Source organism: Dioscorea cayenensis, chromosome 8 (genome assembly GCF_009730915.1).
Source record: "Dioscorea cayenensis subsp. rotundata cultivar TDr96_F1 chromosome 8, TDr96_F1_v2_PseudoChromosome.rev07_lg8_w22 25.fasta, whole genome shotgun sequence".
Lineage (NCBI taxonomy): Eukaryota > Viridiplantae > Streptophyta > Magnoliopsida > Dioscoreales > Dioscoreaceae > Dioscorea > Dioscorea cayenensis.
In genome coordinates this window covers 6,930,172-6,948,171 of record NC_052478.1, presented here as the reverse complement: position 1 = coordinate 6,948,171, position 18,000 = coordinate 6,930,172, and the positions used below count along the sequence as shown (strand labels likewise).

Here is an 18,000-nt window from a genome sequence, read left to right as displayed (position 1 = left end):
AGTGTCAGCTCCACCAGCTCTTATTCCACCGTGAAGAAGCAAAATAAAAATGGGGGTCTTAAACTTTAGAACAAAAATTTAGAACTGGAGCCATCCCGGTTCTGGTCAAACTGGCTGGTTCACCGAGTTTGACCGGGTTTGACTCTTGGTCAACAAACTTTATAGAACCGGAATGTCAGCCAGTTCCCGATTCTACCGGTCTGACCGGCCGGTCTGAAAATATTGGTTCGGTGGTAAAGATGGTATAGTCCTTGCAAGTGTGAAATTAAAGAAGATTTTGAACAAAATGCAAGTGAGAACATGAACTCTAATAATTTAATAAAATGCCAGTGGGCTATCAAGAAGTCTGAATAAAATGAGCATGTGTGGCCGACCGCATGGGGAACGGAATCTCCAGTCTGGCACTAATAAATTATTCTTACTTACTAGTAATTGACTTGCATATTTAATGGCCTCACTCGATGACAACTTGGAAGTTGGAACCAAATTAAAAAATACAAGTAAATTCTCGTAGCAAAGCTTCATAGGAATTTTGGGGCTAAGTCACCAGGCTCACCACTCACCAGCATTTTGACTCTGACAGAGAGGGACAGAGAGAGAGACATGGAAACTGTAGTTTCCTTTGCTGTGACGAAGCTGACTGATCTCTTAGCACAAGAAGTTGGGCTTCCCCAAGGAGTAGATGATGAACTGAGGTCCTTCCTTGATCTGCTCTAGTGGATTCAAGCACTCCTCCACTACAAAAATTTCACAGATTTGCAACAGTTAAATCGGTTGCAATTCCGTTGCAATTCCGTTGCAAAATATAATTTGCAACGAATTTGCAACGGATTGCGGACGTCACTATTTCTCTCGCCGTAAATATTTTTGTGACGGAAAAGTTATCCGTTACAAAGTTGCAACGGATTTGCAACGGATGGGCAACAAGTCCGTTGCAAATCTGTTGCTAACTTGCAACAGTTTTGCACCAGATTTGCAATAGAGTCATTACCAAATCCGTTGCAATTTCCGTTGCAAATTTGCAACAGATATGTAACTGAAATTTTAGATCTGTGACAAATTCGATGCAAGTCAGATACAGATTTGCAACATATTTGCAACGGTATTTTTAATTTGTTGCAAATTCAATGACAAATCCATTGTAAATCCGTTGCAAAGTTGTAACGGGTTTGCAACGACTATTTCGTTCCATATTTGTTGCAAATCCGTTGCAAATTTACAACGAATCAGTTGCAAAGTCCGTGTCAAATCACTTACAAATCCCTTACAATTGTTTTAATGGTAAATTTAATTTTCATATATTTCAATAGTTACCCTGCTGCATTAAATGTTGAGATCATAGCAACAAAGATGATGATGAACGTGCTAAGCTTTGGGTGAACCAGGTACGAGATCTTGCTCATGACGCTAAGGACATAATCGATGATTACATCTTCAGAATGCATCAACAGACATCCACCAGCAGTTACCTCTCTTTCTTAAGAACATTTGTTGTTCTCCCTTCCAAACTTGCAATCCTCCATGACTTTGCCAATAATATTGGCAAAGTCAAGGGGAGAGCTCAGGAGATCTATGCTAATCGAATTTATACGTTTGCCAATCAAAGCATCGGAGCTGGCACTTCTTCAGACCCATTGACCAGTACTGAAGCAAGATTACCATTGATGAGCAGGAGACAAAGTGCAGTTGTGGAGGAGGTGGACGTTCTCGGCTTTCATGAACATTTCCGGGCATTGGTAAGAATGCTGATGGGGGATGATGGGCATCAGAGGCGTGCTGTCGTATCGATCACTGGCATGGGAGGCCTAGGCAAGACCACTCTCGCCAAGAAGATCTTCTCTGATCCTGACATCAGGAGGCACTTTACATATCAAGCATGGATCTGGGTCTCACAAGATTATCGAGCTCGAGAAGTATTGGAGACTTTTGCTAAAGATGCAATTTTTGTTCCCAAGAAAAATTTGAAAGCAAATTTAAAGACTGGAGTCATGAGGTGTTGAAGGGGGCTGTTAATAGTTTCTTGCAAAGAAAGAAGTACTTGGTGATCTTAGATGATATATGGAGCAAAGGAGCTTGGGATAGCATCAAAGAAGTGCTACCAGATATGATGAATCGAAGTCGAGTGTTGTTAACCACTCGCAACCAGGATGTGGCATTGTATGCAGATAGGCAGAGCCCTCCCTACGATCTCAAGTTCTTGGGAGAAGAAGATAGCTGGGAGTTGTTCTGCAAGAAGGCAATTCCAACAAAGTGGAGCAAGGATTGCCCACCACAATTGGAATCTATAGGAAGAGAGATGGTGGCAAAATGTTGTGGCTTGCCGCTTGCCATCATTGTATTGGGTCGCCTAGTGTTAACCAAACGTCAATCAGTGGAGGAATGGAGGAAGTTGCTAAAAAGCGCAAATTGGCACCTAAGGCAGGGTGAAGAGCAGATACCAGAAATACTAGCTCTCAGCTACCATCATCTGCCTTATTACATCAAGCCATTCTTTCTCTACTTTAGTATCTTCACCAAGGGCTCTCTTATCAGTGCCAAGAGGCTTATGTGAAAATGGATTGCAGAGGGGTTTATCCAACCTAGGGACCAAGAAACAATGGAGGACGTTGCGGAGGATTACCTCGAGGAATTGGTGAATTGGGGTTTGATTCAAGTGGTGGTGAGACATCACCATGGAGGCATCAAGATTTGTCAAATTCATGAGCTTCTTCATGACCTCTCAATCTCCCTTGGCCAAGGTATGAACTTCATTCATATTCCTAACAATGACAATCAGCGGAAAATTTTACATAAACCTCGTAGACTTGTTCTCCATCATGATGACAAGAATGCTAGTTGCATTGCTCGATTGAAGTCTAGCAACTTTACTTCACGTTTGCGCACTATAACTGTCATGGACATGGAGAAGAGGACCTCTAAAATGGAGAAATTCTTCCATAACATGAAGTTGCTAAGAGTCATAAATCTCCAGGCTACAGGAATCAAGTCATTGCCTGATGACATAGGAAAGTTAATTCATTTAAGGTACTTGGGTTTGCGTTATATAGATCTAAGAGCGCTGCCATCCTCCATTGGCAGACTCACTAATTTGCAAACTCTTGACATAAAAAATTCTATCCATATTAGTGAGCTACCAAGTCAAGTGTGGACGATGCAACTCAACCTAAGACATTTGGAAGGCACTGGTTTTTCCATCAAGGGACTGCCAAGCACTGATAGCCTACCTAATCTACAAACTCTTTCGATTTTTTTTTTAATTTTTTTATTTTTTGAAGAACCTCTCAAACAGAGAAGATATTTATTAGAAAAAGAAAAAGAAAAAAACAAAGGCCTAAACAAGAACAGATAAACCTATAACAAGTGAAATAGACCAAAACAACTTAGAAGTAGAACCCACTACTTAAGATCGATTTCATGATCCAAAAAGGTAGTTCTTTCCCAGATAAGAAAAGGTTGAGGTGTTGATGTTGAAATCCAAAAGACGCAAGATTGGCAGTAGGAGAACCCCAAGATGATGGAATGATATGAATTCGAGGACAGCTACACATGTCCAAAAGGAAATTCAGATTGCTAATTTGCAGTTGAAATCTCCAGGAGGAAGTGAAATCCAAACTCTGGATAAGATCAAGAATAGCATGATGAGCGCATAATATATGGTTAACCGGGATCCGAAGTTCCAAAGCAGTTTGAAGCGCAACTTCAATAGCAAGTATGTCATCCGAGATGCTCTCCAGCAAGCGCTGAGAACCACAACCTGCAAGAGAGATCTCATACTTAGTGTTTGTAAAGAAGAAACCAAATGAGCTTACCTGAAGATTGCGATTTGTATTTGCAAGAATGAATAGAAAGCCACTGTCAGCTGTAGAGAAATTATTCAGAATAAGTTTCCTGCCCAGCATCTCATTGGTACAGAAAGAAAAATCACCAACGTGGGCCACAGTTCTAGTAACAATGGAATGGTAATTTGGACGAACATTTTTAAATATAGCATTACAGCGACAAAGCCAAATATGCCATGCACCAGCCGCAATGAATGCCAGGGTACGCATTGAATGGCCAAACTCGGTGACCCAATTACTAGAGGAAAAACCGTTATTGAAAGTTATAGGAGTGTTCAGTAAAGAACTAAATTGATCCCATATATCCAGAGTACAAACACACTGACCAAAAATGTGGTCAATGGTCTCACGATGGATACCACAAAGCACACAGGGAGAATCAGGGCCAATGTGAATACTATGTAGATATGCATAAGTGGAAAGACGTCCTCTTAAACAAAGCCAAATAAAGTGCTTAATTTTAGGAGCCACAGCAATCAACCAAACCATTTTCCACCCCTCCCACTGATCTGCATAACTATGTTGTTTGTTCAAAAAATGATAAACTGCTGAAGTAATTATAGAGGTAGAAGAATTAGGCAACCAAACCCAATGATTGTTTGAAGCATGATCAATTGAAGCAAAATTCTTATCAGTAATATCAATATGATTTCCAAAAAGAAATTGAAACCTCAGAGGATCCCAATGATCACCGATAGTAAGGTCAGAAAGATTAATTTGATCAAAATCAATATCCATATTGAGAAAAGTAGGCTTCAAAGCAATCAGAATGTCAAACATCCAAGGATCCCAGAACAGAGAAGTGTTCACTGGATTAACAGAATTGATTTTACAGTGATGCCTAAGGAAAGCAGCAGACTTACATAAACCACGGAAAAACCAGGAACACTTAGCAGGGACAGAATCATGCCAAAAATTAATTTTCCCATATTTATTAATTAAGATCTCAACCCACAGACTCTCATGAGAATTTAAGTATTTGAAAATGTTTTTGGACATGAGGGAATGCTTAGCAAGAACCAGATTTTTGATACCCAAACCCCCCTCAAACTTACCTTCCATTAAAATATTCCAACTCACATTATGGATGCCCGTTCCATTGCCATTCCTACTCCAAAAAAATTTTCGCACGACTTTGGAAATTTCAGAAAAAATGAAATCAGGAATAGGATAGACAGTCAGAGTGTAAACTGGGACAGAGAGGAGAACATAGTTAATTAAGATCTCTTTAGCCGCAGGAGTAAGATGAAATTTGACCCAATTAGAAAAAACATCTCTTGACTTTGTCTACCATAGGCTGGAAAGTTTGAGAAGCCATTTTTTTTGGAGAAATGAACACTCCTAAATACTTAAAGGGAAAATGAGCTTGTCTGAGATTCAGAATAGAGCAAATTCTAGTTAAAACATGTTTATTAAACCAAGACGGAAAGAAAACTTGGGATTTAGATAAATTGGGATGCTGCCCAGTGATTCTAGAATAATAAGATAAGCAAGTCTGAATATTTCTAGCAACCACTCGAGAAGCCTGAGTGATAAGGATCAAATCGTCAGCATACATAAAATGATTGAAATTGTACTGCAAAGTGCTGTTGAAACCAGGAAATCGAGTTATTTTGGAGATTAAAATTGAGCATAGAAGTAAGAGTTTGGGAAACGAGAATGAAAAGGTAAGGCGAGATAGGGTCCCCCTGACGAATTCCTCTGGAAGAAGAAAACCAATCAGTAGGTTTACCATTAACTAGTAAAGAAAAAGAGCATGACTGAAGACAAGAAGCAATCCAAGAGATCTAAAGAGGAGGAAAGTTCATTTTGGCAAGAATGGCAAGAATTGAACTCCAATAGAGGGTATTGTATGCTTTTTCAATATCCAGTTTTATTATCATCCTAGGGGGGCTATGGGTATCATTTTCTATCGAGTGGGCAACCTCTTGCGAAGCAATAATATTATCCATCGGACAACGATTAGGCACAAATCCCACTTGTTCATGACCAATAAGTTTATGAATAACAATTTTTAATCTGTTGGCAAGAAGCATAGTGATAATCTTAAAATAGACATTACACAATGAAATGTGACGAAAATCAGAGACAAGCCTAGGCTTATCAATTTTCAGGATGAGAGCAACATAAGTTCTACCCCAAGAAGAAGGCAAACAGGAGGTTTTAAAAAAATGTTGAATAGCTTCAAAAAGATGATAGCCAACCATAGGCCAAAATATTTTGTAAAATTCGACATTGAGACCATCAGGTCCGGGGGGACTTACCTGGGGGAAGATCAAGAAGAGATCGATGAACTTCCTCCATTGTAACATCACAAATGAGCATAATTTTATCTGAATCCGACAGCAAAGGAAGATCAGGAGGGAGAGCATCGGTAAAGCTGGTCAAATTATTAGAAGAATCACTCTAGAGGTTTTGGTAAAAATTCATGAAGGCGTGATCAATGCCTGAAGAGTCACTAAAAACATTGCCATTATTATCCACAATCTGAGAAATAAAATTAGAGTGAGATCGAGTACGACAAAGAGCATGGAAAAAATGAGTGTTCTTGTCTCCATCCAAAACCCACTGTAAGCGAGCACGTTGAGCCCACTTAATGCTATTCTGAAGCTGCAAGGCAGCAAGTTTGGCATAAAGATTTGTCAGAGCAGATTGATAATTGGGATCAAAATCTGATAATTCCAAAGAACCAATATCAGCTTCAACTTTAGAAATGGCAGCATCCAAGTTATTCACCCCCGATTGAGACCAAAAATTGAGATTAGATCGAGTACAAAAAAGGAAATGAGTAAAAACATGCATGGGATTACCGTGAGGAGAAAAATCCCAAGCATCACAAACACAATTATGACAACCTAGATAATCATCCCAGAAATTATCAAACCGAAAAATTTTCTTTTTATAGGTAGGGGATAAATTAATTGTGAGAAAAAGAGGGGAGTGATCCGAAAAAGAACGAACAAGATGAGTAAGAGTATAGGATTTAAAAATACCATTTCACTCAAGATTAACTAGGCACCGATCAAGCCTGGCCCAACGACGAGCAGAGCCATGTTGATTGTTGCACCAGGTGTAAGCCGAACCGACGTATTTAAGATCCAAGAGGTTGTTACTATTAATAAAATCGTTGAAAAAGTTTGATTTACGACTATAATGAGTGAAAGGGCCTCCCTTGTGTTCATCTCTGGAGAGAATAGAGTTAAAGTCTCCCAGGATAAGCCACGGGAGCCCTAAAGAAGATAGCTTAGAAAGTTCATGCCAAAGAAAACGTTGAGAAGAACAGCGAGAAGAGTTATAAACCACCAAAATGAAAAGGGTTTTAGTAAACGAAGAGGAGACCACTAAATGTAAAACACGACGAGAGACAGCGATAGGCGTAATCTGACTAATGGACGAATTCCAAAGGATAAAGATGCCACCTGAATAACCGTCAGAGAGAATCGCAGCCCATTCCCAGTGCCTAGGAATATTCTTGCAGAGAAGCTCAACCCGAGCAGAGTTGGTGCAGGTTTCAACAAGACAAACCAAGAGAGGCTTAAGCTTTCTGATGAGTCTGAAGAGCCGAGAAGAAGTATCCCGATCGGAGATACCCCTACAATTCCAACAAAGAATTTTAGCTAGATTCATGGGAAACATATTATGAATAAAAAGGAAAGATACTTCCTTAAAGAAAGAAGGTGAGATCACAGATCAACAATGACCAGATCCCTCAGGTTTCATCCTGCCCTTTTTGGGCGATATCTCATTTGTGTTTGACTCTTTCCTGATGAGGGCTTCCCGTCTGACCTCTGCCTGATACTGAACCAGTGTCATAGAGTCGTCAGGGCCATCCTCGGCTTCATCTGGCATTTCATCATCGTCATCATCAGTTGAACCCTCCTCATCTTCACTATCCTCATCAATTTCGCTGGATTTAAGGGCAGAAGAGACTTGAACAACAAGAGAGTTATGCAGGTGAATAGGGGGAGGGGAATGGAGATAGACATCTGGAACAGATGTACGCATGATGGGAGGAGGGGAGGTGGATCTAGGAAGGCTGTTCATCTTAGTGGCTCCTCGGGAGTTATGAAAAGTAGTGTTTTGAGTGGGAGGAAGGGCGGTGGATTGTCTCGAGAACTGTTTAAAAGGATATTTTGAAATGAAGAGTCATGCAGCATGGGGACTTCGGGATTAGACGAGACAGGAGGATATTGGGAAGGTTCATATGGGTTGTTTTCAATGCGATTGGTGGGGTTCTCCATGATGAGATCAACGGCTAGATTTACCATAGGATACTGATCGATAGGATTTGCAACGGCATCAGAGGTAAAGCCATCATTGGATGTGTGCGTAGTGGAGGGCCGCCCACTGCCAACGACACAGGAGCCGCCACGTAAGCGGTGTAAGACGGTGCCTCGGCGCTCAGTGTCTTCTATCTCCAGACCGGCTGCAGATTGCGAGGTCATGTGAGCAGCATGAACAGCGCCACCACCACACCCCCGAGCTCGGCCACGCTGGCGAGAAACTAGAAGCCACGGCCGAACTCCGATTTCGGGTTATCTTCAGCACCAGGGACAAAAATAGGATCAACAGAGTCCATGCATTGATCAGCGTCATGCGAGACCTGGGAGGTATTCTCTACCTGCTTTCGTGCATTACGAGAGGGCAAAGAAGACTCACCAGCTCCAGATGACGGTGATCGATTGCAAGATTTACTGCCATGCCCAATAAGCCCACAGTTGTAACAAAATGTCGGTAATCGCTCGTACATCACGACAACAAAAACTTTATGAACATCATCTCCAATCTAGAAACCTCGGTAGAGAGGTTTAGATAAGTCTATTTCGATGCATACACGAGCATATTTGGACCTTGCCAATGTGGATGTAAATTTATCTATTTTTATAAGATTTCCAAAGTTGCTGGCTATATTTTCAATAGTTTCACCATCCCAACATTCAACAGGCAAGTTGTGAAATTGAACCTAGATAGCTGCAGAATTAAGCTTAGCGAAGCTTGGTTCAAAGAAGGGTTTCCATGGGGACAATTGAAGTATAATGCCGTTTATAGACCAGGGCCCATCGAGAAGGAGACGCTGCATCACTTGCTCTGAAGAGCATCTGATCAGTAAAAAACCATTAGGGAGATCGGAGATGAAAACCTCACCAATATTACTCCATTTATCCAGCAACGACGACTTGACTTGCTCGAAGGGAGGTGATTTACCAAACAATTTTCCGTAGAGAGCATATTGGAACTTCATACGACCTCTGTTGACAGCATCTTTATCCAAACGGACAAAGCAAGAGGTGGAAGCTTTGAGTTTGCTTAAAAGCTGGGCATTATATAGTGGGGAGTTTTCTAAAGTTTGTGTCATAGAGGAGGCAATTTGAGACCATGATTTGGGACGGGAAGTGGAGGAGGTGACTGGGCCCCTCTTGCCATGGCAAGAGGGGAAGCTGAATATCGAGAGGAACTCAGAGCAGGGGGAGCAAAAACAGATGGTGGACAATTTTTAACTCTTTCGAATGTTAAAGCTGGTCCATGGTTGCAGAATGGTTTACAAAAGATGACAAATCTTAGTAAACTAGGCGTTCATGATGTCACTTCCACTTATAAGCAAGCATTTTTAGATTGCCTTGGCAAACTAGACGATCTCACTAAATTGGCATGGAAAACAGCGGAGGATAGTACGATACCTAGCTCAATATTCTCCGCTGGTCAACACAACAATAATCTCCAAGTTATTTATTTGCGAGGCCCATTGGAGGGGCTGCCAAATGATAATTGCATGCCTACAAACCTCACCAAATTGACCTTGGAATCAACCAGGCTTCAAGAAGATCCCCTACTGATGTTAGGGAAACTGGGTAACCTTCAGGTTCTTAGGTTAAGATACGATGCTTTTGTTGGGAGGGAGATGGTTTGTTCGGAGAAAGGATTCCCCCAGTTGAAAGTGTTAGAATTGAATTCCTTGTTGGAATTGAAGCTGTGGAGGATTGAGGACGAATCCATGCCAAGCTTAGAGAATTGGAAATAGAGACTTGTGGTCTGGTGATGCTTCCCGAAGGCCTTCAAAGGGTTAGCAGTCTACAAGAGTTGAAAGTGATACACATGCAAGTTGACTTCTGCCAAAGGTTGAGAATTAATGATGGTCATGACTGGGGAAAAATTAAGCACATAACTTCTGTCCTTGTGTACAATGAGAGACCCACAAACTTTAATGAGTCCACTTTTTATACAACTCCGACCGATGTTTGAAAAGATTGTATCCGCATATGACCAGCTCCTGGGAGCTTTTTTATATCTTATTTATATTCTTCTGTTAAATATATTTTCTCTTCCCTTATTTGAAACCACAATTTGTAATATTGAGGTCCTTGATTTCTGTAACTTTTTTTTTCTGTGTTTGAATGATAATTTATATTTTTTTTGTCTTTATCCTTTTTTTTAGTTTATTCATTATTTAAAAAAATTATAATTTTTTAAGCGGATAAATCACAAATTAATAAAAGAAGAAATATATACAATCAACAAGTAATAAGAGCTTGCATAAAGTACATCGAAACATAAAGAGAATAATCCACTAGATGGGGAGGAAAATGAGAAAAACAACCGAAGTACCCTCGTAGGGGTAACAAAAACAAGTGCAACCTAGGAAGACATGCTTTCCTAGTTGGCTCTAAGCAAGACTTAATCAAACTAGATTAGTGCCGACATAAGTTACTCTAGGGCTACTTGGATCACCCTCACTAGCCTCAACATACTCCAGGCTCCTCCTAACAATGCTAGCTAAGTCCTCCATCTTTAGTCATTTTAAATCAGGGCTGCATATCCAAAGAAAAAACATATAAGTAATTTTGATAATTAAAGAAAACAAAGACATACAACATGAATAAAAAATGTGTATGTTTCGTTCTAGCCAAACATTCTAAACAATAGCTCTGGATAGTGTATCCCAAGTGAATTTGGTTTGTTTTCTCAGATGAGCCCTCTAGGTTCCCCATATACCTGTGGTAGACCACGGGGAAGTGAGATAGATCTAGACTCCAACCAAATGTTCCCAGATGCAAACTATGTAGGGGCAGTGTGTGAATAGGTGGTCCTTTAATTCTATTTCCCCATGGCAAAGTAAGCAAAGAGTGGTTGGGAGTCTGTTGCATCCCCTTTTGGCTAGATTCTTAAGAGTGAGGAGCTTGTTATCCCATGCTAACCAAGAGAAGACCTTGACCTTTCTAGGGCATATGCTTTTCCAGACAATGAAGCTAGTATTGCAACTAGTACCACCATCAACTACGAAATTGTAAAATGATTTAACTGAGGATTGTCCATTAACAATGAGGCTCTAGTGTTTTAAGTCCTTGGAGTATCCTCTTATCCTAGTGAGGCGGTCATCTATGGCAGGCTCCATTTCTCTTAGGTAGTTAACGTAGGAGAGAAGAGACCCCGAGAAGACATCCTGCCATAAGTATCTCAGTGCTCTCCCCCAAGCCATTTATCAAACCAGAACATAGTGGAATTGCCATCTCAGATCTCATGGGTGATGCACATCCTGAAAGCTGGTAGACATGTTAGGATACCTCTCCAGAAAAAAAAGATCTTTTCACTGGTTGCCTAAGGAAAAGGTTTTTTAATTGACCAATATCAAGTCAGGGATGGACGGCGATGTGTGTCTGTGCTTCACACCCGAGAGCCTTCTTTTTTTCACTCCAGTCCACTACTCTTCTCCTTGCAATAAGGATAAGTATATCTTTGGGACTTTTGGCAATGAAGAGGTAGATGTAGGCATGTTGTCTGCACTACTATATACAAATTCTTGGGATCTTGCTTTCTCTTCTTCATATAGGTTGCCTCAGGGTAGGTCATCGATTGTCATGATGGTGGCGAAGCAGCGCTCACACCTGAGTAACTGTCACGTCCCAGCCCCACAGCCGGGCCCGCAGACAGATCGGCCGCATCCAATGGGACTAGGCCCCACTGGGTGCAAGGCCTCAGCTAAAAACCTGGTCAGAGTCAACCCTAACTAGCAGATATGAATAAAACACAAAAGCACAAATAGGATACTAAAAATTTAAAATACTACAAGTACGGACTTTAGCAGACCTACAGAATACAAATACAGCCCAACAGTTCGCAAATTACAAATACAATCAGAATACAAGTCTTACACTCACAAGCAGGTAATAACAAGATACTGATAACGCAGACAATACGACTCTCTGACACCCCCCAGACCTAAACTTGATCTTCTCCTGTGAAAACAGAATACACAGAGTGCATGAGCCACAAGGGCCCAGTAGGATCGCAGATAAACAACGTGTATAGCAGATATTGCGTAATAATAGCTCATGCTTCATACGTAATACGTAAAAATACGCAGAATCTGGAATAATCCAAAAAAACACGAAAAACACGCAGAAATACATCTCCATGGCTAATAATGAAAATCAACAAAGACGAGGTCGGATCTTCGACTATGAAGTCGGAACGTAACGTAACGTAATCGAATATCAACGGTAGTAGCCGGGATCTTCGACCGCAGATGGGGGTAGCGCTACTACGTAAAAACATGTGCACATGGCTAGGACTTACTCCTCCTAGTCGGGCGAGCCGAAATGGAGATGTACTAAAACCGCAGAAAAATACTGAATACGATGACGGAGGAATTACTGAATAAATAATACAAATAAGAAAATAAATAAACATAAATACCACTCAAATAAATAAATAAATAAATAAAATTATTAAACAATGCAATAATTAAATAATAATTATTGCCAGAAATACGGAATACACAGTGCGAGAGCCTACCTGGCTCCGAGCTACAGAGTTGGGTTCACCAAGTCCCGCGAACTACAGCCCGGTATGGATCTACCCAGACAGAATAATCTAATTTAGGTTACAAATCTTGGGTCGGGCCTAAATTACAACTATAGTTCAAGCTAATTCAACAAATAAAAGAGTTCAAAGCTAGCAAGATAACAGAATAATCATGCACATACTAGCAACTAAAAGTTTACAGGAGAAATAAGGAGTTAAGCCAACAAAAAAAAAAATCAACTATACATATACATATACTCCAGGAAGGCTATGAAATAAGCACCAGCACATCAAAATTTTCAAAACTAATAATCATCATTAACACATGTTTCATATTATATAAATCTATATTTCTAACATGCACTCACAAGCATTTATAAATAAACTTCTTATTTTAAAGTAAAACTAAAATAAACTAAACATTAGCATGAAAAGCCAAGAAATGGATGAATTCTCAACGAAAAAAGAATTTCTAAAACCTGAACTACACACACACACACACACATATATATATATATATAAGACATCAATTAAAAACCAAACTAAAACTTAAGATCTCATGATCAACAGGATTAAGAACTTAATTAAAAGGACAATGTTTAAGAGACATGCTTGCAGACATCATGTTTACATGTATCAAAAGAACACACTCTAGTTGCATGCTCATCTCACCAAATTAATTAATAAGAAAACAAATGCATCATGCCGATTTTCACTAAGGAAACATGCTGACAAACCAACATGCATTTACCCAGGTGCATGAATTTAAAAGTGAACTAACACCATTAAAATACAATCATCAACAAGCAAAACAAGGTACAAAAATCAAATAAATTGTTACAACAACTAATGTTGAAACCACACATACCAGAATTTACTTAACTTAGCTTACAAAGACAAGCTTAACACCAGGTTAAAAGCACATGAACAAACACAAGTTCAAGAAAGATTATCTCCACAATTAAGAGGCTAGAAAAAAACTATAGATGGGCAGCCAAGATTCAAGAACCAAACATAGTTCACAAGGCAAGGCACCTACCTCTAATCTCTCCGAGGATCCGCCGGTGAAGAGAATCTCCCTCCAACTCCAAGCTTCAAGAGAAGAAAAACCTGGAAATTCAGCCTCCTGAAGATGCCACAACAACAAGCTTTGAGCTGCTCCCCTTAAAACTAAACAAAGCAACACATGCCAATAATTGCTCATCAAGATCCGGTTTTTAAGGGCAAAGAGACAAACAACGGGGGCCCACTCACCAAAAGCTCAGTCAACCAGTCAAAGTTGAAGAAAATGAAATTTTACAAACATTACAATCTCCCCCTTGAAAAGAGTTTAGCCCTCTAAACTCGCATCAAGAGTCGGGGAACAACTCGGGATAGCGATCTCTCAAGTCGGCCTCTCGCTCCCAGGTGGCTTCATCCTTCGAGTGGTTACTCCATCTGACCTTGATCAATGGAATCACTCGGTTCCCTCGCTGTTGCTCTTTGTAGGCCAGAAACTCCGCTGGTTGCTCCACATAAGACAGATTCTTCTGAAGCTCCACTGGTTCATGTTGAATGACGTGCGATGGATCTGACAGATACTTCCTCAGCATAGAGACATGAAAGACATTGTGGACCTGAGCTAGATCTGATGGTAGGGCCAAGTGATATGCGACAGCCCCAACTCGTTCCACAATCTCGAAAGGTCCGATATAACGCGGGTTGAGCTTCCCACGTTTTCCAAATCTCACAACGCCCTTCATAGGAGATATCCTCAAGAAGACTGAATCGCCCATCTGGAACTCTATGTCTGAGCGACGCTTGTCTGCATAACTCTTCTGTCGGCTCTGAGCAGTCTTCAATCGTTCCCTGATCAGTTCCACTTTCTCTTCTGCAATTTGCAACAATTACGGACCCAACGACTTCCGTTCTCCCACATCACTCCAACATACAGGAGATCGACACTTCTGCCCGTAAAGAGCCTCATACGGTGCCATCCCGAATACTCGCTCGAAAACTGTTGTTGTAGGGCAAACTCCGCCAAAGGCAGATAGCGGTCCCACGAATCAGAAAAATCGAGGGCACATGCCCGAAGCATGTCCTCCAGAATCTGAATAGTCCTCTCAGACTGGCCATCCGTCTGTGGATGAAATGTCTGATCTTGAAAGTCAATCCCGGGTGCCCAAAGTCGATCGTAGACTCCTCCAAAATCTTGAGATGAATCTCGAATCACGATCAGATGTGATAGACACAGGAATCCCGTGCAGTCGAACAATCTCTCCAAGGTACAACTCGGCTAGCTTTTCAAGACCCAAACCAGGTTTCAAAGGCAAAAAGTGCGCTGACTTAGTTAGGCAATCTACAATCACCCACACAGACTCATAATCTCCGACACTCAAGGATCCCTGTTTCAGATTCAGGAACTGCCTTTCCATCTGTGCTCGTTGGCTAATCGGAAAATACTTGGTGTTGAAAGCTTCCTTGAATTGCTTCCAAGTCCTGAAAGAACTCTCCCCTTTGAGGCGCAGTTCGTTCTCATACCACCGAGCTGCACTGTCCCGTAACATGATAGTGGCCAACCTGACCTTGTCCCTGTCTGGGCATTGTATAGATCGGAAGGTCCTCTCCATCTGACTAATCCAATAGTCAGCTTCTGTCGGATCAGTAGCCCCTGAGAACTGTGGTGGTGCCTGTCGTTCAAACTCGGCCGGTAAGTCTCGGCCACCTCCTGAAGTATGCTGCTGACGCTGAGCACGCAACAACAACATCACCTCCCTCATGATGCCGGTCATGGAAACAGGGTCTGGTTCCCCCTCTTGCTGCACTTCCTCATCTGACTGATAAGGAGCCTCTTGCTCTTCCTACATGGGTTCCGGGGGTGGGCTTGCAGGCCCTCTGCGAGGTCGCCCTCTACCCCTATGCATACTCCTGCAGTATAAAAGACAGACGACGCTTTAGAACAGGTTACTCTACCCAGACCCACTCTCAGAAAGAACACTCAAAGATTGACAGAATTTAAATCAGTAGGGTGACATCTAACAATTGCTCTGATACCACTTCAATCTGTTACGTCCCAGCCCCACAGCCGGGCCCGCGGACAGATCGGCCGCATCCAATGGGACTAGGCCCCACTGGGTGCAAGGTCTCAGCTAAAAACCTGGTCAGAGTCAACCCTAACTAGCAGATATGAATAAAACGCAAAAGCACAAATAGGATACTAGAAATTTAAAATACTACAAGTACGGACTTTAGCAGCCCTACAGAATACAAATACAACCCAACAGTTCGCAAATTACAAATACAATCAGAATACAAGTCTTACACTCACAAGCAGGTAATAACAAGATACTGATAACGCAGACAATACGACTCTCTGACACAACCCAGACCTAAACTTGATCTTCTCCTGCGAAAACAGAATACACAGACTGCATGAGCCACAAGGGCCCGATGAGGATCGCGAGATAAACAACGTGTATAACGAGATATTGCGGAATAATAGCTCATGCTTCATACAGAATACTAAAAATACGCAGAATACTGGAATAATCCAAAAACACGAAAAACACGCAGAAATACATCTCCATGGCTAATAACGAAATCAACAAAGACGAGGTCGGGATCTTCGACTATGAAGTCGAATGCAAGCGTAACGTAGCGTAATATCAACGACAGTAGCTGGATCTTCGACCGCGATCGGGGGTAGCGCTACTACGAGAAAAACATGTGCACATGGCTAGGACTTACTCCTCCTAGCTGGGCGAGCCAGAAATGGAGATGTACTAAAACCGCAGAAAATACGGAATACAGACAGAGGAATTACTGAATAAATAATACAAATAAGAAAATAAATAAACATAAATACCACTCAAATAAATAAATAAATAAATAAAATTATTAAACAATGCAATAATTAAATAATAATTATTGCCGAAATACTGGAATAAAGCAGTCACGAGAGCCTACCCGGCTCCGAGCTACGGAGTTAGGGTTCACCAAGTCCCGCGAACTACGACCCGTGATCGATCTACCCAGACAGTAATAATCTAATTTAGGTTACAAATCTTGGGTCGGGGCCTAAATTACAACTATAGCTCAAGCTAATTCAACAAATAAAAAGAGTTCAAAGCTAGCAAGACAACGGAACAATCATGCACATACTAGCAACTAAAAAGTTTACGAGGAGAAATAAGGAGTTAAGCCAACATCAACTATACATATACATATACTCCGTGAAGGCTATGAAATAAGCACCAGAGACATCAAAAATTTTTCAAAAACTAATAATCATCATTAACACATGTTTCATATTATATAAATCTATATTTCTAACATGCACTCACAAGCATTTATAAATAAACTTCTTATTTTAAAGTAAAACTAAAATAAACTAAACATTAGCATGAAAAAGCCAAGAAATGGATGAATTCTCAACGAAAAAAGAATTTCTAAAACCTGAACTACACACACACACACACACACATATATATATATAAGACATCAATTAAAAACCAAACTAAAACTTAAGATCTCATGATCAACAGGATTAAGAACTTAATTAAAAAGGACAATGTTTAAGAGACATGCTTGCGAGACATCATGTTTACATGTATCAAAAAGAACACACTCTAGTTGCATGCTCATCTCACCAAATTAATTAATAAGAAAACAAATGCATCATGCCGATTTTTCACTAAGGAAACATGTCGACAAACCAACATGCATTTACCCTGGGTGCATGAATTTAAAAAGTGAACTAACACCATTAAAAATACAATCATCAACAAGCAAAAACAAAGGTACAAAAAAATCAAATAAATTGTTACAACAACTAATGTTGAAACCACACATACCAGAATTTACTTAACTTAGCTTACAAAGACAAGCTTAACACCAGGTTAAAAGCACATGAACAAACACAAGTTCAAGAAAGATTATCTCCACAATTAAGAGGCTAGAAAAAACTATAGATGGGCAGCCAAGATTCAAGAACCAAACATAGTTCACAAGGCAAGGCACCTACCTCTAATCTCTCCGAGGATCCGCCGGTGAAGAGAATCTCCCTCCAACTCCAAGCTTCAAGAGAAGAAAAACCTGGAAATTCAGCCTCCTGAAGATGCCACAACAACAAGCTTTGAGCTGCTCCCCTTAAAACTAAACAAAGCAACACATGCCAATAATTGCTCATCAAGATCCGGTTTTTAAGGGCAAAGAGACAAACAACGGGGGCCCACTCACCAAAAGCTCAGTCAACCAGTCAAAGTTGAAGAAAATGAAATTTTACAAACATTACAGTAACAGATGTGGGGAGGACGTCCACGAGAATCAACGGCCAATGGCGAGATCATCGGCACTGGAGTTTGGCTCCATCCATGATACAGAT

At 40.8% G+C, this 18,000-nt stretch overlaps 1 protein-coding gene and 2 long non-coding RNA genes across 3 annotated transcripts; 1 reads left to right on the top strand and 2 right to left on the bottom strand.

Moving 5' to 3' along the window:
* The first annotated feature begins 603 nt into the window (after positions 1 to 603).
* On the top strand, positions 604 to 9,858 carry LOC120267223 (putative disease resistance RPP13-like protein 3). The gene is made up of 8 exons (XM_039274913.1): positions 604 to 716; positions 1,343 to 1,913; positions 2,003 to 2,504; positions 2,565 to 3,142; positions 3,846 to 3,959; positions 7,994 to 8,071; positions 8,173 to 8,449; positions 9,356 to 9,858. The coding sequence occupies exons 1-8, from the start codon at positions 604 to 606 to the stop codon at positions 9,856 to 9,858; spliced, it is 2,736 nt and encodes a 911-aa protein (XP_039130847.1).
* Positions 9,859 to 11,951: 2,093 nt separating this feature from the next.
* Positions 11,952 to 13,809, bottom strand: LOC120266657. Its single transcript, XR_005538221.1, has 3 exons — positions 13,678 to 13,809; positions 12,630 to 12,689; positions 11,952 to 12,070 (listed from the first exon to the last, which is right to left on the bottom strand). It is a non-coding gene; the product is annotated as an uncharacterized LOC120266657 (long non-coding RNA).
* A 2,029-nt stretch (positions 13,810 to 15,838) lies between these two features.
* On the bottom strand, positions 15,839 to 17,759 carry LOC120266658. The gene is made up of 2 exons (XR_005538222.1): positions 17,641 to 17,759; positions 15,839 to 16,023 (listed from the first exon to the last, which is right to left on the bottom strand). It is a non-coding gene; the product is annotated as an uncharacterized LOC120266658 (long non-coding RNA).
* Positions 17,760 to 18,000: the final 241 nt, after the last annotated feature.

Coding starts and splice junctions, on each gene's coding strand:
- LOC120267223 (XM_039274913.1), top strand. CDS start 604: ATGGAAACTGTAGTTTCCTTTGCTGTGACGAAGCTGACTGATCTCTTA. Junction 3,143..3,845: donor TTAGTGAGCTACCAAGTCAA/GTGTGGACGATG, acceptor AAGAATGAATAG/AAAGCCACTGTCAGCTGTAG. Junction 8,450..9,355: donor CGTCATGCGAGACCTGGGAG/GTATTCTCTACC, acceptor CGAATGTTAAAG/CTGGTCCATGGTTGCAGAAT.